At 46.4% G+C, this 26,550-nt stretch overlaps 1 protein-coding gene across 7 annotated transcripts in view; it reads right to left on the bottom strand.

The window, feature by feature from the left end:
* Positions 1-26,550, bottom strand: part of PACSIN3 (protein kinase C and casein kinase substrate in neurons 3) — a 270,679-nt gene that overhangs the window by 46,105 nt on the left and 198,024 nt on the right. For 3 of the 7 annotated variants that reach the window (XM_078684473.1, XM_078684474.1, XM_078684480.1), the window contains 2 exons: positions 26,405-26,470; positions 13,650-13,810 (listed from right to left, as the gene is read on the bottom strand). In XM_078684473.1, the coding sequence (XP_078540599.1) occupies positions 13,650-13,810; positions 26,405-26,470 (227 nt within the window). The remainder of the gene's footprint in view (positions 1-13,649; positions 13,811-26,404; positions 26,471-26,550) is intronic. The other 4 variants (XM_078684475.1, XM_078684477.1, XM_078684478.1 and 1 more) reach the window with 3 other exon arrangements.

Here is a 26,550-nt window from a genome sequence, read left to right as displayed (position 1 = left end):
GAAGTGCCACCACCCCGTTTGTCACACGCATCTGCCCCACTTGGGTATTTGTGGGAGAAGGGTTGTCCCCAAAAACAGTCTCACCAGAATAGAGCCCAGGTTTCAGCCACGGTAGGGGCTCTGCATATCCTGTAGAGGTCACTGCTTTGAGGAGATATGGTGGCCTAAGAATCGGGCCACATGTCAGGAGCTCTTAGAGTGTGCAGCCAACATGGGCTCTGGCCAGGGCACCCAGCCTGTTATATTTAACTCTTGTCATCCTTATAAGATGCTCTTCAAAGGCTGCCGTATGATATACAAGGCCTTAAGGTCAAACAAACCGACTAACCAGCCACTGAGCCTAGCGTCTTCAACAACTGCACAACACCGCACAGGTCATGCTTGAAATTCCAAAGACTATTGAAAAACGTACAAGGACGCGGGACTTGTCCTACATTCTGAAGAAGGAGATGATCTTACCACACACCTCTAATGTGAGCCAACTCTTCCGCAATCCAGAAAGAGTCACAAGACGCCACTCGGGCACGTTCCTTCTAGCCAAGCCTTCATGCCTCACCTTGCCTCAACTGTGACCAACGTAACAACTTGCATGCCCATTTCTCTGCACTCGCAGATTCTCACCAGTCCTGCGAATGCACATTTTCAACCAGCTGTTCACAAGGACCTTCTTCTGGGTACCTCTGTTCTGGTAAGCAACGCAGAGCACCCTTCTCTGTGAGGAGGAAATGAAGTACCATCAGAGGCGGCTTGTACTGGGTCAACACGAGATGAGGGGTGAACCAGAGGGTACAGAGCTCCAGGCGAGTGAAGCACCATCTTGAGAAGGTCCCACAAGCCCAGGACTGTTAGATGAACCCTGTGACCCGTCCATCAGTCAGGACGGCACGGACTCACAGAGAATGAACTACAGAAGGAGTCACATAGTGGAGTCCCCAATACTTGTATTCTCTCTCCCTCGAAGCACCGACAGGGTACCAGGATGGTGAAACACATGAATTATCGGCTCGCATCTTTTGTCCGAAAATAGGTTTATGCACCCCACTTTCAGTGAGAGCGGATGCCCCCATCTCAAGCTGGGGTATGTGGTGACTGGCGGTGTCGGCAAGGTGCCTATAGTCAAGGGGCATGACCACAGACCCCTATCGAAGGCTGGTTCTCCCTTGTAAATGGATGGTTCTAGGTCACGATATTTAGGCCTCATCTGCATTGCTGGAACTAAGTAGTAGACAACAGGAACTTCAATAAACACTACAATACACAGCATGTCTGTGACATGTATGACAGTCGTCTGTTGTATGACTGCAGCTGTGCACGTTATGAACAGACAGGTCAGAGCTGAAGTCCACAGGAACCCATAACGGTTTGCCACACAAGATGGCATTTCTCTTTGTGATCACCTGGTGATGTCTATTTTAGAAATCTCAGCCTGCATGTAACTCTCACTTCCTCTTCTCCTTGAAACCTGTCAACCTGGTAGGACGGGCAGATCTCCAGCTAACTACCTTTGTTTCTGAATAGGTTTCCCCTCCTTGTGTGTAATTCACGTGAAGTGAATTACACACGTCGCTGACGGTGAGAAAACAGTGATTCTTTATTTGAAGGCTAAAGCACACCACACCGGCGCCAGTCAGCACTGGGCTCAGACTGGGCCACAGGACAAGCAGTCTGAGACATCTGGCCTGCAACAGCCATACACAGCTCCCAAAGGACTGATTGAGCCTTTAAACTTAAAATAAGTTCTGTCAGTTCCTCATAACCAGCAGAGGAATAGAAGTGCTGGCCCCTCAGTCAGCACCGAGTGCACAAGAAACAGCTGGTCCACTATCACTGCCTGTATGATGCTCGTTGTTGTGGTATTTACAGACCAGACCTACCGACAGCTGAAGCAGAGACCCAGACTTAAGAGCCAGTGGCTACTAGTGTCACTATGGACTACCGAGGATGGCGTCGGTGCCCTGTGGTGCCTCATCTGCTGTAAACCTCTAGGACAGCAAGTGGGTCCTGGCACAGGCACCTCTGTGGGTCCTACCGTGGGAACGGTGTGGAGAAGTGTGGCTCAATGGTTAGAGCGGCAGACCCTGATGCAGAGGTCTGGCCCGGGACCAGGGTTCAATTCCCCGCCTCGGCGGCTCTTGGGCTCAATTTCCTCGGACCTGATAATTCTCGCCTCGGTGCCTATTCTAATCATGGGTCCCACTCTGCAACTCTGGGCAATACCTTGCTTAATCTCCACAACGGCCCCAACAGCGCTGGGATGCCTGGCTTCACCCTGGGGGTGCCCAGGAGTGGGCATCTCACAGGGAAAAGCCAGGAAGGGTTCCACAGCGGTATGTGTACAGCGCCAAGACACCTCAGGGTATAAGTGCGCTATACAAGTACAAATTCATTCATTCATTCATATACAAAGTGCCCCAAAATCAAAAATGGGAGACCACTCGGGCCCCAACTAGTCGAAGGCCACCAGTAAACTGGTCTGTGTACCCGTAGACAACAGAACACCAAGAGCATCGCTGGGACCACCTAAAACATCTAGCGGGTGGTGATCGTGTTGTTTGGGTGGTGAATTTTTTGGAGTCGCTACATTTCAAAGACGGGGAGGAGGGTTTTGCTAAATTTTGCAGCCACCATTAAAGAAAAAAACCCAGAAAACCCCTTACAATTCAAGAAATTTACTTTTTTTGAGTAACATAATGTGACAAAATGTTCCTAAGTGAGGTCCTGCAATTTCGCATATTTGCTGTCCGTAGAGACAAGAGCTTGGCAGTCATGCACTCCCGAATCAGAGTCCACTTGTAAAAGATCTTTAGTCAGCCTGTCTGCCTGTAGTCCACATTCAGCATGTCACAAAACTTGCAGCAGTGTCATTTTATCTAAACAAAGATTTGTTATAACATCAGGTGACGAGTCTGCTGCAAACTATTCGATATCAATGTTCAAGACTTTGAAAGCGGGCGTGCGCCGGTTGCCTGTCTGATGCTGAACACTCTTCAAAGCTCTGGTCCTGGCTTTCAAAGCTCTGCACGGCATGGGGCGCGTCACATCCATAGAAGAGCCTCATACTATGTACCTGGTAGATCCCTTAGGTCAGCACACCAACACCCAATGGTTAATCCTAGGTGTTTCAAAGCCCGCTGCAGCGGTCATTCATTTCAGGTGTTGGTGGATAGTTTCTGGAACAAGCTCCCACTCCCGCTGAAGTAGGCCACAAACATACTGGTTTTCAGGAAACAACTGAAAACCTGGATGTTCCAACAAGCGGGACAACGACCTCGCACCCTGGGTTTGACATTCCTCCTTCCTCCCTTTTGGCCTCTGTATCTTTTTTGTCTCAGCGCCGGGATACTCCGCGGAGTAGCTGTGCACTTTATAAGTCTTTACTAACATAACATAACATGTGTAAAATAAACATGAACTCCAAGTTGACGTATTTTCATCTTGCTGGTTTAGACCGGTTACATCTCAGATTTTGGAAAGGCCCCACTGGACTTTTGCAATGTAGGCTAATAGTCAGTGGTCAATCTTATAATAAGCCCCTTGAACTGACTACTGGATTGGAGACCCCCTTTCACACCAGGTTATCACGAGAGGTCCTGCTAGACGGCAGAGCACACAATGTTCTGGTGAGAGTCTATATGGCGATGAAATGAGCCAAGATTTCTTTCGGTTTCGGTGCAGAGGGAGCTGGTGGGATCGGCACGTGCGGCTTGCTCACGCGCCGATAGGAAGGAGTGTTCCCTCAGAAGGAAAACGGTTTTCTTTCTGAGGGAACACTCTCCCGGCTGAAGTCTGATCAACAGAGCTGATCCACTCTGAGCAGGTATGTGGTCACATGTCGCCAAGAAGCTCCAGAGGCAAGCTAGCGCTTGCATGCTCTCATAGTGTAGCGCATAGAAGTAGCTTTAGGATGGGAGGCTGCTAGAAACATCCTAAACATATTAGAGCTACTTTATTCTCTCTGCTATCAACATGCGCAAGTACGGTTTTCATTATACTGTGTGGTCATTATTCGTTTACGAAGCAACAGGTTGAAATAAACACTTAAATATACACTATCTTTTCTTAGTGCAAGGCTTGCGTGTGCTCTTCTGAGAACAAAATTGAATTTCCACGGCGTCCCTGAACCTCCTAAGGGACTTAGCATCCCAGGAAGCACAGACGCCACCAGTCAAGTCAAGTCAAGTCATAAAATTTGTATAGCGCACTACATACCCAGAGGGTTTCAAGGCGCTTAGGAAGGGGAGGAGGATTATTTGTCAAATATCCACGTTTTAAGCTGCTTTCTGAACGCTAGGTGGTTCTGGGTGAGGCGAAGGTAGGCGGGGAGTGAGTTCCATGTTTTAGCAGCCAGGTATGAAAAGGATCTGCCACCCATGGTGGTCTTGTTGATGCGAGGTACAGTGGCGAGGGCTTGGTTGGAAGAACGTAGTTGGCGGGAGGGGTTGTAGAAGGACAGTCGAGAGTTGAGGCAATCTGGTCCGATGTCGTAGAGTGATTTGTGTGCGTGGGTGAGCAGTCGGAAAGTGATCCTCTTATTGACGGGTAGCCAGTGGAGGTCTTTAAGGTGACCAGAGATGTGTTCGTTGCGTGGGATGTCTAATATGAGCCTGGCTGAGGCGTTTTGGATTCGTTGGAGTTTCTTTTGGAGTTTAGCGGTGGTACCTGCGTAGAGGGTGTTTCCGTAGTCCAGTCGGCTCGTGACCAGGGCGTGGGTGACTGTTTTCCTTGTTTCGGAGGGGATCCAGCGAAATGTTTTTCTGAGCATGCGAAGAATGTTGAAGCAGGAAGAGGATACGGCGTTGACTTGTCTGTTCATTGAGAGTGAAGAATCCAGGATGACGCCAAGGTTCCGTGCGTGGTCTGTCGGGATGGGTGCTTTTCCGAGGGCTTCCGGCCACCAGGAGTCGTCCCAAGCAGAGGGGGATGTGCCTAGGATGAGGACTTCTGTTTTGTCTGAGTTCAGTTTCAGACGGCTTTGTTTCATCCATTCGGCAACTTCTTTCATTCCTTCGTGTAGGTTAGTTTTGGCGGTGCTGGGGTCATTGGTGAGAGAAAGGATCAGTTGAGTGTCATCCGCGTAAGAGATGATGTTGAGGTTGTGTTGGCGTGCGATGGTCGCGAGGGGGCTCATGTATACGTTGAAGAGGGTGGGACTGAGTGAGGATCCTTGAGGTACGCCGCAGATGACTTCAGAGGTCTCGGACTTGAATGGAGGAAGGCGGACTCTCTGGGTTCTTCCGGTGAGGAACGAGGTGATCCATTCAAGTGCTTTTCCTTGGATTCCGATGTTATTGAGGCGTTGTAGAAGGGTGCTGTGGCAGACTGTATCGAATGCTGCAGAGAGGTCGAGGAGGATGAGGGCGACTGTGTCTCCATTGTCCAATAGAGTTCGAATGTCGTCTGTTGCTGCGATGAGGGCGGTCTCAGTGCTGTGTTTTGCTCGGAAGCCAGATTGTGAGGGGTCGAGGGATTTGTTGGCTTCGAGGAAGGCGGCGAGCTGGTTGTTGACGGCTTTCTCGATGACTTTGGCCGGGAATGGAAGAAGCGAGATGGGGCGGTAATTTTTGAGTTCGGTGGGGTCCGCTGTTGGTTTTTTCAGGAGGGCGGTGAGTTCAGCGTGTTTCCAGTCTTCTGGGAAGGTAGCGGAGTTGAAGGAGCAGTTGATGACGTCTCGGAGGTGCGGTGCTATGAAGGAGTCTGCTTTGTTGAAGATGTGGTGAGGGCATGGGTCTGTGGGGGATCCTGAGTGGATGGAATTCATCAGGCGGATGGTGTCTTCAGTGGAGATTGGGTTCCAGGCGTTAAGGGTGTTTACAGGGGAAAGATGGTCAGCGGATGTTAGGGTGGGTTGGTTTACGGGTTGGTTGTCAAAGCTGTTGTGGATGTCTGCAATCTTGTTGTGGAAAAAAGAGGCTAGGGAGTCGCAGAGGGTTTGAGAGGGGGTGATGTCGTTGGAGTTGGCCGAGGGATTGGAAAATTCCTTGACGATGTTGAAGAGTTCCTTGCTGTTGTGGGCGTTGTTGTCAAGTCGGTCCTTGAATGCTGTTTTTTTGGCTTTTCGGATCAGTTGGTGGTGAGTGCGGGTGGCGCTTTTGAAGGCGTCCTTGGTGCTGGTGGTTGGGTCTTTTTTCCAGGCCTTTTCAAGGGAGCGGCAGAGTTTCTTGGACTTCTTGAGACCATCGTTGAACCATGAGGCTTTCTTGCTGCCAGGTTTGCTTTGACGTTTTTTCAGTGGAGCTAAGGTGTCGGCGGTGTTGGATAACCATAGGGTGAGGTTGGCGGCGGCTTCGTTGGCGTTAGAAGAGAGGGCTGGGGAGTTTCGAAGGAGCGATGCGGAGATTTGGTCCGTGGTGATTTTGTTCCAGTATCTTTGCAGGATAGGTTGGGAGTGGTTGATGGTTTTCGGCTTGTTGTAGGTGAAGTGAACGCAGCTGTGGTCGGTCCATAGGAGATACGTAGTGTGGCTGAAGGAGACATGATTGCTGGAGGTGAAGATGGGGTCGAGTGTGTGACCTGCGATGTGGGTGGGGGAAGTGACTAGTTGTTTAAGTCCGAGGTTGGCGAGGTTGTCCAGGAGGGTGGCGGTGTTGCGGTCGTTGTTCTTTTCAAGGTGAAAGTTGAGGTCTCCCAGCAGGATGTAATCTTTGGAGGGGAGCGCGTGTGGAGAGATGAAGTCCGTGATGTCTTCACTGAATTTTGCGCGGGGTCCTGGTGGCCTGTAGAGGAGGGTGCCTCTGAGTGTTGTTTTGGGGTCGATGTGGATCTGGAAGTGAAGGTGTTCGGAGTTGGCGAGGTTGGCGTCAGAGCTGGTTGAGATGCGGATAGATTTCTTATGGACGATAGCGATTCCTCCTCCTGTGTGGCTGGTACGGTCTTTGCGGGTGATCTTATATTCTTCAGGGATGGCAATGGTGATGTCTGGTGCGGAGGAAGCATTCATCCATGTTTCCGTAAGGAAGGCGACGTCTGGAGAGATGGTGTCTAGTAGGTTCCATAGGTCGATGGCGTGCCTGTGCACCGATCGGGTGTTGAGAAGGATGCATTGTATGTGGTTGGGGTCGGGAATCTGTGGAGTGGTCGTAGCGGAGATGTTGTCGGTGCAGCTGAATTTGCAGGAGTAGCAGGAGAGAGGGCCATGGGTGTGTCCAGGAGCGGCTTGGACGCAGTTGGGGGCGCGATCCGGGTTAAGGGCTAGGAGGGTGGTGGCATCGTAGGTAATGCGGGAGGATTGGGCAGCGCGAGAGGCAAGGGGTCTGGCGCTGGGCGCGGTCGAGGCGCGGACGGGCGTAGACGGGCTTACCTTTGGCGCACCTTCGGCGTGTCCGAAGCGCGTGGACGCTGCGCGTGGGACCATTGGCCATAAGTGGATGGTGGAGGGGGCGGAGCGTGGGAGGGTCAGCTGGGAGGCGGGGTCTGGGAGGAGACACGGGGAAAATACAAACAATCTTAAATGGCCGGCCGGGGATAAAACGAAACTGGGGCACAGCCGGAATTACACTCACTCAATACAGATACTAAGTTCCCAAAAAGACGCTTCTGCCACAGTTACATCAGCCGCTATGAGCAGTGAAATATAATTAAACAATGCGAGGATAGACGATGGCAGGCGCTCAGCCTTAAAGCGTTAATTAATACAAGCAGTGCGCACGCAAAACGATACCAATTGCTGTTCAATCAGCTATGCGCTGTGACAGGGCGGCAGGCAGCAGGTATCAGGGCAGACAATGCAGGCAGCGAGGAGGAGGCTTTCGATTTTGCGAGAGGAACGCTGTGGGAGCGACCGTAATGGAGGGAATCCAGACGGTCACCAGCAGCAATGCTCAGTCAGTCGGGTGTGTGGAGCTACAGTGACCTGCACTTCTTCACTCCGTGATGGCGCACTGACCTCGGGCCTTGCACCTGTGGGTTGGGAATCCTCACCTTGTAGACCTGGCCCTGGACCCGGGACCCGCAGCAGCAGGAGCAGACCAAGGATCTTGGGGGGTGAACAGGAACCATGTCATCCAGTAAAGAGCGCCCTATGGTCTCAGCACCAGGCCTCAGGAGGCCGCGCCTTTGCAGAGACCATGGCTTCCTCCATCAATGCGAGGTCAGAAAAACAACTCGTCCTTCTGAACAGGTACCTCTTCTCTACTTCCCGGTCCTCTCGCTTTGCTCTTTAGTGCTGGGATGCGGTGCTCAGGGCAGCTGAGCCCTCTACACATGTTCTATTCGTCCATTCATGAGGGAGGGATTGTGTGCTGCATGGATCATCCAAGTATATCTCATGGGTGACGGGAAACATGCTACGACCTGAAGACACGTGTCTGCATCCCGTATGAGCTGTGACTGCTGCAGGAGGTTTGACCCAGGTGCCCAAGGGTGGCAGCGACGTTCGCGGATCAGAGGAGTCATCGCTACAGCACAGGATGGCAGTGTTGGCACACACTCAGTCTGCACTGCATTCGATGATGCAAGAAACGCCACATGTGGAGTCGTCTCCACTTCAGGTGATCCACGCCACCACTGACGGATCCACGCAGTGTCATTCGCACATAGCATGAGGAGGACTTCAGTGACTGCACACTTCACAAACAAACAAATAAATGCACTTACCTGACCAGCACTTTCTTGGTCTGCTGCAGACACCCCAATCATCACCTCCCTCACACCCCCAAAGTCCCCTCACAAACGGTCACGGATATTGTTATGAAGGCTGTTAGTGTTAAAAAGCTTTCAGCCTCCAATGTGGGCTGCATGCAGGCTCTAGTGCAAGGAATCTCACGTCACAGCAAACCAACTGCAAACTGTTAGAAGAGGAAAACCTAATGTCATTCATCTGTTATTAGGGGGTGAGGAGCAGCCAAGTGAAGGAAGGGGCTTCCCTTTTGTCTTGTCTGGGCTTCACCATTGTCTCTCTTTTTAGACCTGGTTTGTAACCACCATTGCATCACTGTAGTATCCCTGACTTTGCGACCCTTGGCTGTTTGGCCGTTCCTGAACTGGTTTCGCGTACAGAAAGATCACCGACACATGAATGTGTGGAGGGATTCTATACAGAGAATATGGGAATTTTGAACTAATGTTTATGTTATTCAATTTGTTGCCCTGATGAAGTCTTAACGGCTTATAGTGACTGTGACAAAACGTGTTAGCTCGCTGGAATTTGTTATATGTGGAGCAACCATTAAAATAAGATCCATGGAGAGCCAGAACGTGACCCCACTTGATTGAGTTATTCGTGCCTCGGATATGCGTGGAATGGTCTTGGTGCAATCCAGCATTTACAATGAGCTGAACACGAGGCTCATCTCCAACAGATTCAATACACTCCTCATGGTCAGCGACTGAACTGTCTGGTAAAGGAATTTGCTTCTGAGAAGCATTCATTCTCCCCAGGATCAGTTTGACAGTACGTATTGTGTCCAATGTTGCCCATAGAAAGGTTTCATCCTCTTCAGAGTTGGTGAGAATATCTTTACGTAGATTGTGAAATCCAATCGACAAAATATATACCACTGTCTGTACATCTTTGGGATTGCTGGAAAGACCTGCGCTTTGCTAGCCAGTTGTGTAGGGCGGGATAAACATGAATTGCTTGAAGTCTTAGATTTGCTTCTACTTCCCCAAGGGTCTTTGCGACCACTCTTGGAGCGGATTTGATTGCAAAGGGTAGAATTCGGAACAGGTGATGCATCCCTTTAACACAGTTGCGCTGTTCTAAATGCGACGTGATGTGAAAACGTGCATCCTCGGGTGCATTGTGGTAACAGGTTGTTCTCTTCCAGTGAGGGATTCACCTGCTGAAGAGTCTAGATCCGGAACTTGTGCGCCTTGATCAATAGGTTTCCAAAGCAAGAGTCCAGGACTGGGATAGGGCGTGCCTGTGAATGAAGCAGCTCAGGAACCAGGCACGTGCCCGTGTCTGGGTCCGGGTCCGGAAACGGCGCTCCTTCTATTGCATCCTTCAAGAGCAGTTCTGCAATCTCTTGCAGATGTTTAGTTGTTCTGTGATCTAACTCCGATTTATTTTGATTTTATTTTGGGAGAGTTCTTTAAGAATGTGCTAGAATATTTGTATTTTTCCAGGTTCTGTAGCCATTTGTCATTACTGTTTACAAATGTAAATAAACCGCCACATTCTTCTCCCATGGGTGTTGGACGTTGCAGGAGTAGTTTTAGTAAGTCACTTGGTGCTAGTGTTGACATACTGAAGTTTGACCTCTCCCTTTGCCTCCCTCTTGAAAGGTTTGTGTCTTCTGTGTGCTCTGCATCCATGAGCTGGTTTGGTGCATGAAAGGACCTTGCTGCTGTCTGTCTGTGTGTAAAGCGGTTCTCCCTGGCCTCTTCTATACGAAGAGGTCCCTCGCGTACACAATCCTCTAACTGCCTGGGTAGTGTCAGTGGCTTTCTTACTGGCCTCCAGAATCATCCACCTTGACCATCTTTAATATTGGCTTTACCTCAGGTTCAACCTCTGAAATGAGTAACCAAGGACTTCTTCAACGGACTGCACCAGTTGTAAATGGTCAACTGGCTGTATTAGTTGAGTCTCATGCCGCGCTTTTTCCTGTATCTACAGTCTTCCCTCACTTTCTGGATTTTCTCTGAAATGTGTCTTATTACGTCTTCATTTCCTCCCAATATTAGTGAAGCATATCGGTTTACTAAAGCATTCAAAATGGCTAACCATCACTAACTGGTAGTTAATGTTTCCATTTTTCTCCATAATTCATCTCATCTTACACCAATGTTTTTACTGGATGGAGGGCTTTGGGTGCTCTTTTCGTGGCTGTAACGGCTATCAAAAAGTCCGCTTCTACATGCGATATGATATATTGAGGTGGTTACTTAGAATCCTATTTCTTCTTTATTCTTGTGATTTCTTTTCTTGCTGTGACTGGGATTAAAACACCTCCTTTACTTGCTGAACTACTGCTAGCACGATGGAAGGAAATTGTGTTTTCTGTTAATAGAACTCAGACTTTCTGCTAGACAATTAGCCGCCTCCATGTCTATATCCGTTTGGACCTCATAAGTGCCCGCTGATGACACTCTGGCTCAGTGATCCGTCATCTGAGGGAGAGTGCCTACTTGGGTAGAGGCCGGTTACTTCCTGAAGGGAATCTGTGTCCACCCCGCCATATCTGATCTTCCTCCTTCTCATCATCATCATTCTTATTTTCGCTCTGTGCAGTTTCCATTTTAAGTCTCGACTTGAATTCAGTCGGCTTCAATGGTCTCTCCTTGAATGTTATCTTAACGTATTGATGGTGACGCTGTGGACACGAGACCCTTAGATTTACTAAGAATTCCTAAGGAAAATGGTTCTTGTTGAGAAAATATTTTTGATTAAACTATTTTGAGGTAAGACTCTGAATTATATTCCCCTGGAGCCTCCTCCAAATTATCCTCCTCTGAAAAAATCCTGTTCTTTATAGAAACTGCTTCTTTAATTTCTCCTTTTGATTGTACCATGGCTATGTTTGTCTAACGAGCCAAAATAATGTTGTCCCTGTGTTTAAGTCTTTGAAGGATTGTAATACCTCTTCTTTTAATCCAAACTTCCGTGACCTGGGGGGCCTACCGCTCATACTGGGTGTCTGTTTGTCCTGACTGCGAACGACAATTTGTTTGTGACACAAAATGGCATTGAGGAGACTCAGAACTTCCTTCCCCGTCCATCTTCCTCAGAGAACTTCCTTCCCTGTCCATCTTCCTCAGAGAACTTCCTTCCCTGTCCATCTTCCTCAGAGAACTTCCTTCCCTGTCCATCTTCCTCAGAGAACTTCCTTCCCTGTCCATCTTCCTCAGAGAACTTCCTTCCCTGTCCATCTTCCTCAGAGACCTTCCTTCCCTGTCCATCTTCCTCAGAGAACTTCCTTCCCTGTCCATCTTCTCTGACAAAGTCAAAGCCAAGTGATCAGAACCAATCTTCTGGGTCCAGTGCCGTTTGATCTCCAGCGAGTACCATCCCTTGAAGTCGCTATCCACTTTTCAACAGAATTTCCTCATTAATACAAAACTCTCCTCCTACACCTCTGAACCCAAATGCAGAAAAAGGAATCCAAGATGGAAGTCACACTTGGGGTATTGTGGTATTTGTGTGGGACAGAAGGGGGTAGACCCCTGGTGGGCGTGCACCATTTGAGTATGGGCTTGTGGGGCCATGTGCACACCGGTTGTGTCTGTTCTCTTCAGCTCAGCATGGTCTTCGGCTGGATGAGTGAACTCCTTGTAAAGGTTCTCCTCGTCTGCTCCTCCCGTGTGTCAGAGTCCTGCATTAACTTCACTGCCCTGGCTACTCACACCATCCTCTCATTCTACAGCCACTGCTGCAAGCTTTGGTCTGGTACTTACCACAGATGCTGGGAAACAGCCAAAGCCCTTGACAGGACTGAAGCCCAAGGGGGGGGGGACTGATATTATGGCTTCACTCTGCACCTGCCACAGATAGATTAAAAACTAAAGGCACTCTCTTGGCATGCTGAGGGCCCCCACTCCTCAGTGTGCTGACGGCACTCCGTTGGTAGAGGATGGAGCAGAAGTAACTGTCCAAGGACAGCCTTTGATTGGCTGTTAGGAGTCAAGTATTGTAGAAAGAGTCACCCCCCCACCCTCCCACCTCAGGGCTTTTATTAAGACTCAAACTACTGGGAGCCACAAACATCTGTTGCGAGTCCCATTCACACGCGGGGCGTGAGGCCCTTCACGTTTATTAATTTATCCAGATCACATCCTGGCTGATAGAAGAGTTAGGCAGGGTCCAGTTCTTCTTTCATCCATATATTCATTCTCCGGACAGTGCCTTTACATACAAGGCGTGACATGGGCTGCATGAGACTGGCAGAGATGTGTAGAGCTCGCATGCTTGATCACTCGCACACAGTCGGTGGTGCCTCAATCGTGTCTACGAGGCTCATGCGCTTGCACAAAACAGCAAATCCTGTCAATCACAAGCAGCGCGCCAAACACAGTAATGTCACAAAGCAAAACAAGGACATTTAGCAGAGATCTGGATGTCTCTTCAATTCCTGAACTCACCGGCCAAATGCTGCTCGCCTATTAATGCAGCAAGCACGTGATTCTTACCCCAACCTCTAGCCCAGAATGCCTCTAGTCTACCATTGGCCGACTCTTGGGGTACCCTCTGGCAGTCCTAGCCTGGCACTGCTCCCCCAAGCACCCGGTGCCTAGATTTAGGCATGTTGTTCTAGTCTCCCTATCCGTTCACAAAGAGTCCTGCCCTGGGTTCTTACTTAGCTAGTCTTGCACTAGTGTTACACTTTCTACTAGTCCTGCCATATTTCACCCCACTATTCCCACAATGCTCTCATCCACCAGGGTCTGTACTATTGTTTCTTAGTTTTGCACCTTTCTCTCACTCATCCAGTCCTGTAATATTCTCCTATTCTCCACCCCTCAGTACTCAACTATTTGTTTATTCCCCTAGACTTGTGCTTATCTCTCCCATCCCTATTCCCTCTACTAGTCAGGACTTACTACTACATTAGACGCGCTTTACCCTACTGGCCCAGCCCTGATCTTACAAACATCTGACAGTCCCCACATCCAGATCTCTCCTTTTGGGGTACAGTGTGCTTCTGGTCAGCCGCTTTGGGTGGGGTGTGGTGTGGAGGTTAGGTGTCGGTTAATAACCGGTTAGTGCATACCTGCTGCAAAGCTGAGCTCGTCGGCCTCCTGGCCGGAGTAATCATAAAGTGCTCGCACGTGCACGCTGACTACCTGAACATCAGCCTCCTGCCCATTGGAGTTCGGGTGCTTCTTGGGGGTCTCCTCGTCGGACCACTCCGAGCCATCATCTCTGGTGACGCTGTGGGGGTCAAAGAGAAAAAGGGGTACAGAGTCACATTCGTGAAACCAAGGCAGGTTAAGGTCACCCATCACCGGCAAATGTCTGGGAAGGGGGTTGGGGGATATGAAATATATAAGGAGCGAGGTGTTGGGAGAGGAGGCTAAACGAAGTTTTAAAGAAAACAGAGTGAAGAATAGAGTGGATATGGGTTTGTGAAATGGGAAATAGTACAATTACTTTTTAGAATCGCCCCCCAATAAAGAGGAATGGAAGAGTCCAGAGGCCCCTCCTGTTGTCCTGGACTCCTTCCTAATAGGGTAGCTGATCCCTCAGAGAGCCGAACAGTAAGTAAAATGCAGCACCCCATGACGGACAGACCACCACCAGCACCACACCAGAACCCGCCCCTTCTTACCAGACATCTCTGGACAGGACAGCAGTGCACACCAGCCTTTATGTGAGCAGTTCCAAATCCCAAAGATGCTATTTTCTCCACCAATCCAATCATGCGGATGGAGTGAAACAGGATTCATCCCTTCACTGTTTTTAAAACAAGCAAAGCAAGATCCTGGGGTTGTAGAACTCTTCCCCTTCTCCCTCAATTACACTCTGTGGGACCAATTTAAAGCCTCAAATAAATGATGGTCCCAGGGACAATTGCTCCTGCCCCGGGTCAGAGCTCAGTGTGGGCTGGGCATGGGGGATGCCACAGGGTACCTTGCATCCAGTCCACAACACTGAAGGTGGCAGAGAAAGGATTGGTCTTCCTCTCATGGGCTGTGGGGAAGCATGAGCATAGGTCAGATCTCAGGTGAGCACCTGGGCACGAGTGAACTGTGCAAAACGCCCTGTGCCGAAACAGGTTGATTGTTCCCAGCCCTACAGGGACGTTTGGAGGTTCCACTGAACCTCAACTGTTTGCCAAAAGGAGAAAACCTTTCTTTAGATTTCAATGTCACGCTAGGCTACCCGGAGCTCGCCGGAGCCTGGCACAATGATCACAGTTGAAAAGACCACTTCCGCCCTACTTCCGTCTTAAAATAGAAGTCCGAAACCCTTGCCACGCTCCACAACACACCAGAACTCAAACAACAAAGGGGCTACTAGTCGATCTAATAGGGATACTCAAGTACACAGCAGTTCACAAGTACACCATTACTGATTCACACCATCGCGAAACTGGGCACAGATACCATCACAGAAATTTGAACGCACTTTGAAATGTCTCAAACAAGATTTTTATCGAACTGTGCAGGGTTTAAGACTTTGGTAAAATCGCCCACCAATACCGGCTCCTCGACATCTGAACCTCCACGACGCAGTGTGCGTCTTGAAGTATTCTCCATAATCCCTACAACCATCATCTATTTATCCTCTGATCTTAACAAGGCAGTATTGCTCACCTGTTGCTTCTTATACTCGCTGAAGGCGTTTGGACTGCGAGCACGAAGGACTCGCTCTTCCTGTTGCTGTTGATTTTACATTTGCTTTTAGCCTTCACTCCTCGCGGAACCCGCTCCGCGGGTCCCGCATCGTCAGCTGTTATCTAGGACGGCGCTCTAAAACAGTGGCGCTTGAGCTCCTGAGGCGGTGGTGAAAGCAGGGCTGCGAGCGAGGGGAGGCGCAGGACTACCAGTCCCAGGAGCGCCTTACCCTCGGCATCTACACCAGCTGACCCGCTCTCCCTGTTGGCTCCTCCCCCACCTCAGCGCAGCTATAAATCTCCCACTTGGTACCGCAACGCGGGAGCGCGCGGGAGAAGCCCGGGACAAGGGCGGGACCGTCTGAGGCCGTCAGAGGCTGCAGTAGGCTGGGCTGGGCCTTCTCCCTTTGATTTTTGTTTTAATTCTGTTTGTAATCTTCCCTTGCAGGCTAATATTGCATCTTGGAGAGTTGTAACCTTGGTTACATCTTTTGTACACTTTTCCAATGACGGCCAAAAAATTGCGTTCTGGTCGCGTCCTAGTAGGGAAATCTGGGTCTAAAACGAAATCTAACCCTTTACGCAATAAAATTACGTCCTCTATGCAACTGAAAGGCCAGTGTCAGCTTTTCAACTTATGGGATAAAGGGAAAGTCAAGTCACTTGAGTTGCAACTCCCGAGCGAGGGGCCTGATTATAATGTTCCGGAAGCCGCTAATAAGGTTATTAACGTTTCATCTTGCTTGAGTTTGGTTTCCAGTCAATCTCAGTTAATACCTCTTAGTCCCGAAATAGTAAGGGGTTCATGTTTGACTTCAAATGACCTACAACTGGGACAGATTTGTCCTGTTGAGTTTGTGGGTGATAAGGTTTTGAAATCCGATAGTATTATTCCCCCCAAAGAGTCTCTTGTGGAAGTTCCCAAAGGTATAGTGAATACTAGCCCTTTGTCAGTTATGCCAGTTAATCTGCCGGTCCCAGAAAGTGACTTTACATTACCAGACATCGATCTAACAGCTCACAAGGACCGGTTGAAATCCCTCCAGGGGAAAGCTAGGGCCATCCTAAATTCAAATGAAGTTATAACCATTTCAAGTACGGGTCCTTTAAGTAGCACACCTTCTAATGAATTGGATTTTTCTCCTGCACAATTAAACTTTTCCTCTTGTTCTGGCCCCATTTTGAATAATGTAGCTGAGGGGTCTTTAAGCGCTGATGGGAGGTTAATTTCCAAATCATTATTTTCCTTGGAATCTATACTATCTTCGATTCTGAGTCTTCTTGAAAAATTTGTTGGAGGTTCTGAGTGTATTTTTGACACGGTAACTCAAATCTTAAAAGTGTTTTTGCAAAGTAAGATTGGTCCGGTGTCTGATTGCCCTCCTACGCTTGTTAACCTGATGGAGATTCCCAAAAAGAGTCCTCCAAGTGCTCAAGTAGATCTGTATTCCGCTCGACCTTCTCTCCTTAAGGATGGTCAAAAAGATTTGAAATCAGTAGCATTACCAGCTGATTTTAAGATCCGCAAAGCGGTTTCTGCTGGTGCTAATTGCATAGCTTCTATTAGTGATAAGATAGAGGTAGTATCCATGTCCCCTACTGACCATAAAATTGATACTCCCTCTCTTTTCCCTATATTTTCCGTACAGTCAAAAAATGAGGGGATTCTTATGGCAAATACGGGAATGGTTGATAAATCGATTCTCCCAAAACATAAAAAGATTAAAATAAAGAAGAGAAAACCCAATCGAAGATTCTCTAAAAAAAGACAGAGAAAATTCATATTTGATAAAAGTGTGGATCCAATTTTAGAACATTCCCCTCAAGCTGTGCAAGTGATTGCCCCTGAGGAAGATATGATTTTATCTCCCAGAGTGGAACTCATGTCCACTGGATTAGGTCCTTTAAGTTCCACTAATCCTTTTCTCCCTAGGGTCACTTTTCCCGCTGTTAATCCTTTTCTTTCCTGTCTTAATCCCTCAGCAATGCCTTATCAAGATGTTCCCAAGGTTACTTCCCCTCCTGGTAATCCTTCTCGCTCCTCTCTTAATCCATCAGCTCGGCCTCTTCTAGAGGCACCCCCAATTGTAGTCATTCCTCCCACAGAAAAAATAATTGTAGATACTTTTTTTCTTGAGTTTTTGCCCTTATTTGATACTGATTTAATTCTAAATAGATCTGCCTTACTTATTTGTTTCAAAGAGATTGAAGGTTTAAAATTAATTCAAACATCTGATTTGGATGTAGTATTCCTTCTTAACTCTTTGTTAGGGAGATCCACAAGGGTGAAATTTCATTCTAAAGTAGTGTTAAATCTTATTCTACAGTGGGCTGCGGAATTACAAATCAGAGGAATAGATGTTATGCCATATTTTGGGGAAAAACGAAATCAACAGGCCTTCTCCAATTTGTCATCTTCCCCTAATATGGGTTTGAAGTTGTCGGATTGGTCCAGCTCTGTATCAGAGGATTTAAAAATATGTGTGTCCAGGAATGAAAGGCAAGTGTTATATAAAAATCCGCCTTTGAAACAATCGTTGAAGGATGATCAATCTAAATGGAGTTGGTTACCTGGAGTCTTAGCAAGTAAATCTGCTTCCTGCCCCAAACCGCATTTACATTTTTAACAGAGAGCTGAAGCTCATCTCGTGGAATACAGCAGGTTTTAAAGATTATAGGGAGAAACTAGACTTTTTGTATTCACACAAGGCGGATATAATCTGTTTACAAGAAACATGGGTGGAAGGTAGAATAGCGCTAGAAAAGGATTTTTTCGTTTTGGAAAAGAGTGCAACCTCTTCTAGAAGAGGCCATGCAAAGGGAGGAATAGCATGCCTGTTAACAAATAGAATAAAATGGAATTATTCTCATTATCTCGATCCAGGGAATTTGTTTCAGGCAATAACCTTAAAAGATGTATTCGAGGATTGCCCTAATAGATCACTGGTAATAATAAACATCTATATTCCCCCAAATGGTTGTTTTAATGATGGTCTAAAAACACTATTTTCCTTCTTAAATGTAACGATGGATGCTGTCCCGTCTCCTTATGTTTTATTGTTTGGGGATTTGAACTGTAATATATCCAATTGTGGGCTAGCTCTATTCAGAAACAAACTTAGGGAAGAATCTCTGAATATCCCATCGGCCCAGTTCCCTGTTAAAGTTAAAACCAATAAAAGAGGTAAACTTGTCCTAGAAGGCTTACATAAAGTTGACTGTTTAATAGTAAATGGGAGGCTCCCTTCTGACACCCCGGCAGCTTTTACGCATAAATCAAATAAGGGAAATTCTATCATTGATTATGTCATGGCTGATTATGCTTTATTTTCCAAGTTGAAAAATATGAAAGTCATTGAGTCTAATCTTAGTGACCATAATGCGTTGTTGCTTACAGTCTCTGTCAGTCTTCTGAAAGTGGACTCTTGGAGTATGGAGAGGGATCTGGTGAACTTTGACTCTAATTCAGGGAAATGTTTCTGGAATTTTCGCTCTTTTGAAAGTCTGGTGTCCCTTTTGAATCAAACTGTCAAGAGTTTATTTCTCTGGGAAGGGAGAGAGCTGTTAGGATTTGCTAACTTTTTAGAATTGGTAACTTCTGTAGCGAAGAAGAAACCTGGTGTGGAAAAATCGCTTGCAGTCCCTCCTCCTCTGCGGGCTATAAATATAGAAATAAATAAAGTAATAAGGGGGCAGTATTTATCATTTACTCAAGAAGCCAAGCATAAATTGTCCATTTTATAAAGAAGGAGAGTTAGGCTTAAGGCCCGTCTAAAACGTAATAAGGAAGACTCTCTTTGGATACAATTGAGGGAAGCTTCTTATAGCGGTCAAGCTAAAACCTTCTGGTCTTTAATTGGCAAGGGTTGTGGGACCAGAGCCAGTGCCACCCCGATTGCCATTGAGGAACAGATTTGGGTTCAATATATTGAAAAATTGTACAGTATCAATAATTTGCAAGTAAATAGGATGGAATCTAATGATGTTACATGCGTATTTGATTGTCCCTCAGAAAAGGAAATTGAATTTGCTATTATGAACATGCGTTCCTCTGGTGCGATGGGGCCAGATAAAGTTCCCATCTCAGTATTAAAACAACAGAGTGAACTCTGGAGCAAGATCCTATTTCCAGTTTTTACATTTTGTTTTTCTAGTGGAACAGTCCCCCCCTCCTGGAAAGGAAGTATCATTGTCCCCTTATACAAAAAAGGGGCAAGAGATCTTCCCCAAAATTATCGCCAAATCGCTTTGCTTGACGCTATTGGTAAGGTTTTCGCAAAATGTATTCTTACTTTAATGAATCAATGGGTAATTGAATTTAAAATCCTACCTATTGAACAAACAGGTTTTAGACAGAATCACGGAACTTTAGATAACCTGTCGGCATTACAAGTTATCACAGAAAAATATGTTAAAGTCCGTGGTGGGCAGGTCTACGGGGCGTTTATTGACTTCTCCACCGCTTTTGATAAAGTGGATAGGATATTGCTGTGGAGAAAGCTATTTGATTTAGGTATGCCCCCCTTTCTTATTAAGTTAATTCGTGCACTCTATTCAGATACATGGTGCAGAGTTCTACTGGGAGGTGAACGTGACTTATCTAAAATAATTTTTACCTCTAATGGGTTAAAGCAAGGTTGCCTTCTGGCTCCCTTGCTGTTCTCCCTTTATACTGTCGATTTACCTGTTGCCCTTTCAGCGTGCGCTGGTATTGCTCCGTCCTTGGGTGGAGTTCCAATTGCATGCCTTATGTATGCAGATGACATCCTGATTTTGGACCTTACCCCGAAGGGCTTAAATAATCGCTTGCACGCACTGTCTGAATACGCTGAAAACCATTACCTATTGATAAACACGGCAAAAAGCAAAGTGATGTGTTTCTCCGGCAGGAAGAAACCTAAATTTCTCAACTTTCCTTGGTGTGTGGGGGAGCAAAAATTGGAAATTGTGAAATCATACACCTTCCTTGGCAAAATTGTCACAAATAACCTAAGTGACAAAGCGCACATAGACAATAACTCCCGAAAGGCTATTTCGCAGGGAAAGAGTTTAGTAGCCTTGTATAAAGCTACAGGTAGAAGGCATTTTTCTATTCTTTTAGATGTATTTAGAGCGAAAGTCCCTGCCTCCCTGTTATACGGTTTAGAGTTAATAGATCAAAATAAATGGAGTTTTTTATCCTCCACGGAAGGGAAAATCTTGCGTAGTTTACTATCTGTTAGTACAGCAAATTCAACTGCTTCCCTGAGACAGGAACTTGGTCTACGCAGCAGCTGGGCTCAAGGTTTGGCTGGCTCCATACGTTGGGTAGTAGGCATAGCAAAAAGTGAGTCTAATACCTTGAGATTTCTTATAAAAAATGAATTGCTGGGAAATCTCAATGAACATTCCTTGATTGTAAAAAACTTCAGATTTGCTGTGGCACAATTGAAATTGGATGAAGAAATTTTATTTTCTCTATCCTCTTATCAATTAAAAACCATCTTGAAGACTTCTTCATGGGAACTGGGGTTTTGTCAGGACAGAGATTCCCGGCTGTTAAAAAAAGGTTGTACTCCTGTTATTGAGTCATGCACCTTGCGGAAAGCGCAACCTTATTTGTACTGGAACATCTCTCATGGCGCTCGTCGCTTAGTGTACTTATTAAGACAAAATCTGCTTCCGCTGAAAGTTCTCTATGCCAGATGGTATGGTCTTTCTCCACTCTGTGATCTTTGTCAGATGCATGACCAGGACTTAAAACATGTTATTTTTGTTTGTCCAGCCCTGATGCCCTTTAGGCGTAGATGGTTACGTCCAATCTGCTTACAACTTAATATTCTTTCAGCCTTGTCATTTCAGACGGCCTTGATTAACCCTCCTAATGAAATGTTTTGTTTTAAACTGTACGGCTTCTTTAAATGTTTCTTGGATCTTTATTAATATGTTAATTTTTATTTATGTTTAGCGTTAAAAGGACATTTTATGTATTTTTGCCTTGTATGTATATTTTGGTTTTTATGTGGACCTCGTAAAGAGTTCCTTTATCATAATAAATAAAACTTGAACTTAACAAGGCAGTAAGAATCCCTCCCGCCCCACTCACATATTCTCCATCTCCGGAAGAAAACCTGCATTCTGTCCATCCCTAACGACCTCACCCGGGTTTACAACTATCTAGCACTCCTGCTCATTCCCACCTCAAAGGATTCATCCAGTTGTCCTGTGTCTGATTAAAATCAGATCAATCCACCCATTTGTCAAAAATTAACTCGTAACGTCCCCACTACAAACTCCACTGCGGAGCCCTCCACCTAGCCACTGTTGAAACCTTGTACCTCCCTTGCATTCACAATCGCAAAGCAGAAATGTACTCCCGCCCGCCTCCGCAAACAGAGCGAGTCCTGAAGTGGCCACATCACATTTTAGATCACAACTTGACACCAATGAAGCAAAAAACTTCCAAGACTGCCTAATGGATCCCCATAGCCAGAACTTAACCAGGTCTTCCATGCTGCCCCCTCACCACATGACCATCCCTCGAGAACCTCCCTCACGCTGACTTCACTAGCTACCTCTCCTCCACAAACTCTTCCGTCCGCAGCTCAGGGACTTCACATCTCGATATCGCCCATAACACTGCATCTTTCCTGCCGTCCCTAGTGATCCGTCCGGTAAAGCCGGGTCCCTCGCCGCTCGCCTGCCAGTTCATCATGTGCGAATGAGTCGACCATCGGTGTCATCTCCTGAGACCTCTTCTGCTTGACCTTCTAGCTCAACCACTTGCCCGTCAGTGGCATCTGTCCCTCTACTTCAAGACAACTGTAGTTGGTGGCATTTGTTTTAGAGGGATAAACAACATTGCTGACAAATCTTGCTTTGCTTGCTCTCTTCTCTTCATACCTTCCACAACCTTTCCTTCTCCGGCTCCACTCACTCCGTCAAGCCCCTTCCCATCAGTGACCCCAAAGCCTCACTTTCAGGACCCCAGATTCCACTCCCTATATAGGCAGCCCTTGATGCCACACCATCACTTATTATTCTCTACCCACCTCCAGGCCCGCAGCGGGCACTGCGTGAAAGCTAGAAGTCACCGGCTGGTGGCTCTACGTCAGTGTGGGACTACTGTACATTACTGGCCGTCAGTGCTTGCATTACGATTCTTGACGCAAGACTAGAATGGAAGTTCTCCACATCTTCACCAATGAACACGCTTGGTCCTGCAAAGCTCCCTCCTAATGTTTGCATGCGCTCCTTTACACAAAGTGTCAACGTTCTAGTCAACTCGCGTGCGCAAGGAAACCTTCATTTGCAGCACTCCTCGATGGAGGAGGCTATGTGGGTAGATTAATAACTTAGTAATGACCAAAGAAGTGTAATGGAGGTGCCTGTGGTCAACCTACCTCAGCACGCATTGTGCAACAAGGTACGGCAACAACTCCCACTTCTGCAACTAAGCAGGATGGCTCGCAGCACAACGGAGGACTCACGTTCAATTGATTCTGTGAGTTTAAGACTATACATGGGGCTGATCCACCATACCTCCCCCATACGCCGACTCCTTACACGCCTGTAGGGCAGTTACACTCTACTATTTACAGCACACTAGTTATCCTTTATGCTCCCTGCACCTTCTCCCATCCCCCGCTCTCCACGGAACTCTCCTCCTCTACAAATAACTCACTTTCTAAACCAAGACCCTGACGGCGGGTGCCACCCGCCCCCCGCAATGTAGAGAACCACTTAAGCACATGAAGAACTGACCCGTAGCCTCCTGATTTACTTAAGCTTCTTCCTAGTAATGGGTTTTTGGTGGTCCAATCAACAGTTAGAAAGTAAAAGAGGAAGCATGAGGGTCACTTGTCGTGCCCTCCACACCAGCTCTACACTGGGGCAATGGTTACATCGCTTGCTTGCACGTAACAGAGGGGCTAAAAATTACATCTCAAGCCAAATAGTTCATTGGTGAAGGTGAATTGTAGGATTCGTGGCAGTCTTTTTTTCAGAATCACTTCACAAAAGACATTCATTCAGTTATCCTTCGAATTATGTCTTTTCAACACTCTCAATTCCATGTTCTTAACATCAATTGATACCTCTTAAACCAACCTTCAGGGAATTCAAGACATAAACCAAAACTTCATTACAAAGCGGTCAACTTTGGCAGATTGTCCTGCTTTTTCAAGGCTGTAACCTTGTAATAAGAATAATTGACAGTACAGCGACCTCTCAGCATCGATACCCTGACGCGCAACATACAAATCTTCCATTCTGCGTTTTATGTTAACATTTAAAAACACATATATACTAGAGCATCAAATGTGTAACCTCTTTATCAATCATTATGTGGAAGGCACCAACATTTTATTAACATACATTTAATAAAAGAGTCCTTAATTACATCAATAATGAAATAATTTATTTTTCAGAAGGAAGCATTTGTTCACTTTTGAAGCAAAACGGATATACAATTTGACCAATCAGAACTCTTGCAGTCTATCAATCATCCATTGAATTCAATAGCCTTTTTTTAATGTGATTATGTTTACATTCTATTGAGTAATCTTTTCTCCTAATGATAATTTAACATTGGTAACCTCTGATCCTATAGGATCTGTGGTTTACAATACACTCCTGTATAAATGATTTTGAATTCCTAAGCAGCCACCATTCTGTATACTGGATTTCACGCTAGGAAGACTCACCGCAAGCTAAACGATTCAAGTTACCTTGATCTGAAGATTAATTTTCTCAAAAATACAAAATTAAGGTTTATTTTACATTAGCTATTTGACATAATCTACAATCCAATCCTAGATATCTATTGTTCAGATTGTGAGGTCATCTGAATTAAGTTAAAGATACATTAATCATTGGACTCACTTTGATGGCCATAACACAAAGACTCAGTAGACTTTTAATAAAAGCAATAATACACTTAGAAAAAACAAATTTGGAAAAAAAATCAAATATTTTTGGTCTTTAAAAAAGCACACCTGGACATGTTTATCCCTGGCACTAAAAGGAACTACTTTGTGTATGATGAGCTCCTTGTCAAAGAGCAGAACTCGGTCACTCACAGCGACGTCAGCCAATGCTTTAAGAGGGGGGTGACTCACTGCCCCAGGCCGCAGTGGGCAGAAGAAAAATGTGATGGACACGGTAACAAACCAGTAGATCAGGAGGACCGCTGAAAGTCCTCAGAAGCAGAATCTTACTTAAGGCAGATGGAATTAATCCCTGATAAATTTCCATGCATTATTGAAGTGTGATCTTTTAAGACAAAATGTGTAATTTCGATGGGGATCATCACGTCATCGTAGATGTACGACTTGAGTCGATTCCCATTACCCAATATTATCTCAACGCGACTGCATGTGTCCACGTCTCCTGATAAACCCACAGCCCAGCTTTGAGAATTATATAGTCTCAGATATTTGTATTGCAAATAATGGCCACTTGAGCGTAAACCCATAACAGAAATTGTCACGGATGCTTCGCCAAGACCGAGAAAAGATCTACCCAGAGGACGGAGTAACAATAAAGGAAAAACGATCAAAGTAACAATATGATCTGCTCTCAAAGCCTACTGGGCAGAAAGGTCTCACATTTAAGGAGTGCGCTTGCATTTTCATATTGCTCACATTTATTAAGACATTCAATTATTTGTGCAAATTTAATTTACAGATAATTCCCAAATTATCGATTTGACCCGGACGGGGAGATCAAACTCCCTTTTGCGTTGTTTCACAGTATAGAGGTCTAATCAGCGGAGACTGGCAGATTCATAACTACAAAGCTCTCGTGTTCTCTTGTCCTAACACTGTCATCAACTGATTATTCATTAGACACTTAAGTTCTACTCCCCGACAGCAATTTTGAATTAATACAAATTTGGAAATATACAAATTTGTAATTGGAAATTTAACCTATGAATACTAGATGCGGGACCAGAATTAGAAGTAAAACGGATTACTCGAGTCGCTCCAAGAGAGTGAGCCATACCAGGGTTACTGGGAGGACGGTGGAGTTCCCTCGCTGGTGGCTAGCATGGATTAAATGACATACGTATGCAGGGGCCCTCAATCGTTCATACGTGAAGTGTACCATACATCGCAGGTTAAGATTAGAAGGAATTACTTTTCAGTCATGAGCCAAAATTAAGACTGTCATTTAGAGAAAAAAGGCACCAAATAGAATATGAACAAAATAAAAAAAAATTGAATTAAGTGAGTGCTTCCTTCGAATAAACGTAATATTTCATTATTGATGCAATTATTTTGTGGTTTACAAGAAAACTTTGAAAAATGTTACTCAGTGGATGCAACAGGAGTATGTATGGGGAAATGTTCACGTAAGAGGGTTCACAGAAGACTGGTAGGTAGTAATTCAAGAAACCGATGCTTCTCTCTCTTTATTCGTGTTTTTAGTGATTATATTAACTGCTGGTGTACACAAACTTAAAGGTCTCTTTACAACTTAACAGCCTGATGGAACAGGACAACACGAGTGGGCTCTTTGAGGATGACTTGGCTTAGGTCACTGACAGAAGGCTGTTTCACGAGACACTGGTTGATGTTAAGACCATGGCATCTGAATTGTTCTGTTTGTGTTGTTGTTCATTGTACATCTGCCAATCATCCACCAAAGTGAACAGCCACATCCCCTCTACATCTGCCAATCATCCACCAAAGTGAACAGCCACATCCCCTCTACATCTGCCAATCAAACACCAAAGTGAACAGCCACATCCCCTCTACATCTGCCAATCATCCACCACAGTGAACAGCCACATCCCCTCTACATCAGCCAATCATCCACCAAAGTGAACAGCCACATCACCTCTACACCTGCACATCCACCTTGTGCAGAGCATCAGTGACCGGTGGGAAGGCTGGTGCTTGTTGAAATGAAGGGAGAGCTTTAAATGAGAGACTTGCACACCACCCGCCTCCAACCACACCAGGAACCCCTCCACTTCCATGCTGGGACCCCTCCGCCCGCCCTCTCCGGGGTTAGTAGACACCAACGACCAATCAAGAGACGAGAACGGGCACCAATGTGAGAAGGCGGAAGTGAGGAGGAAAGTGGGGTCCCTGGTAGGAAGTGTGGGTTAGTGAGACAGCTGCCACCAGGACACCCTCATGAGCACAGAGTCCCCAACAATCCACCCTGGTGTGTTGGTCGGAGCCACAGGGCACTGTACTAACTTCACCGGCTGAATCCTTGTCAGGGTCGCATAGTCATGGTCTTCCTCGTCCTCTGTGTAGGAAAACCTGCAAATTGGCAAACATGCTCTGAAACCAAGCACATGCAACAAAAACAGCCTGCCCCCAAAAAAGCATCTGCCAGCGTA

The sequence above is a fragment of the Lissotriton helveticus genome, chromosome 3_2 (genome assembly GCF_964261635.1).
Source record: "Lissotriton helveticus chromosome 3_2, aLisHel1.1, whole genome shotgun sequence".
Taxonomy (NCBI): Eukaryota; Metazoa; Chordata; class Amphibia; order Caudata; family Salamandridae; genus Lissotriton; species Lissotriton helveticus.
This window is presented reverse-complemented; position numbering and strand designations above follow the sequence as displayed.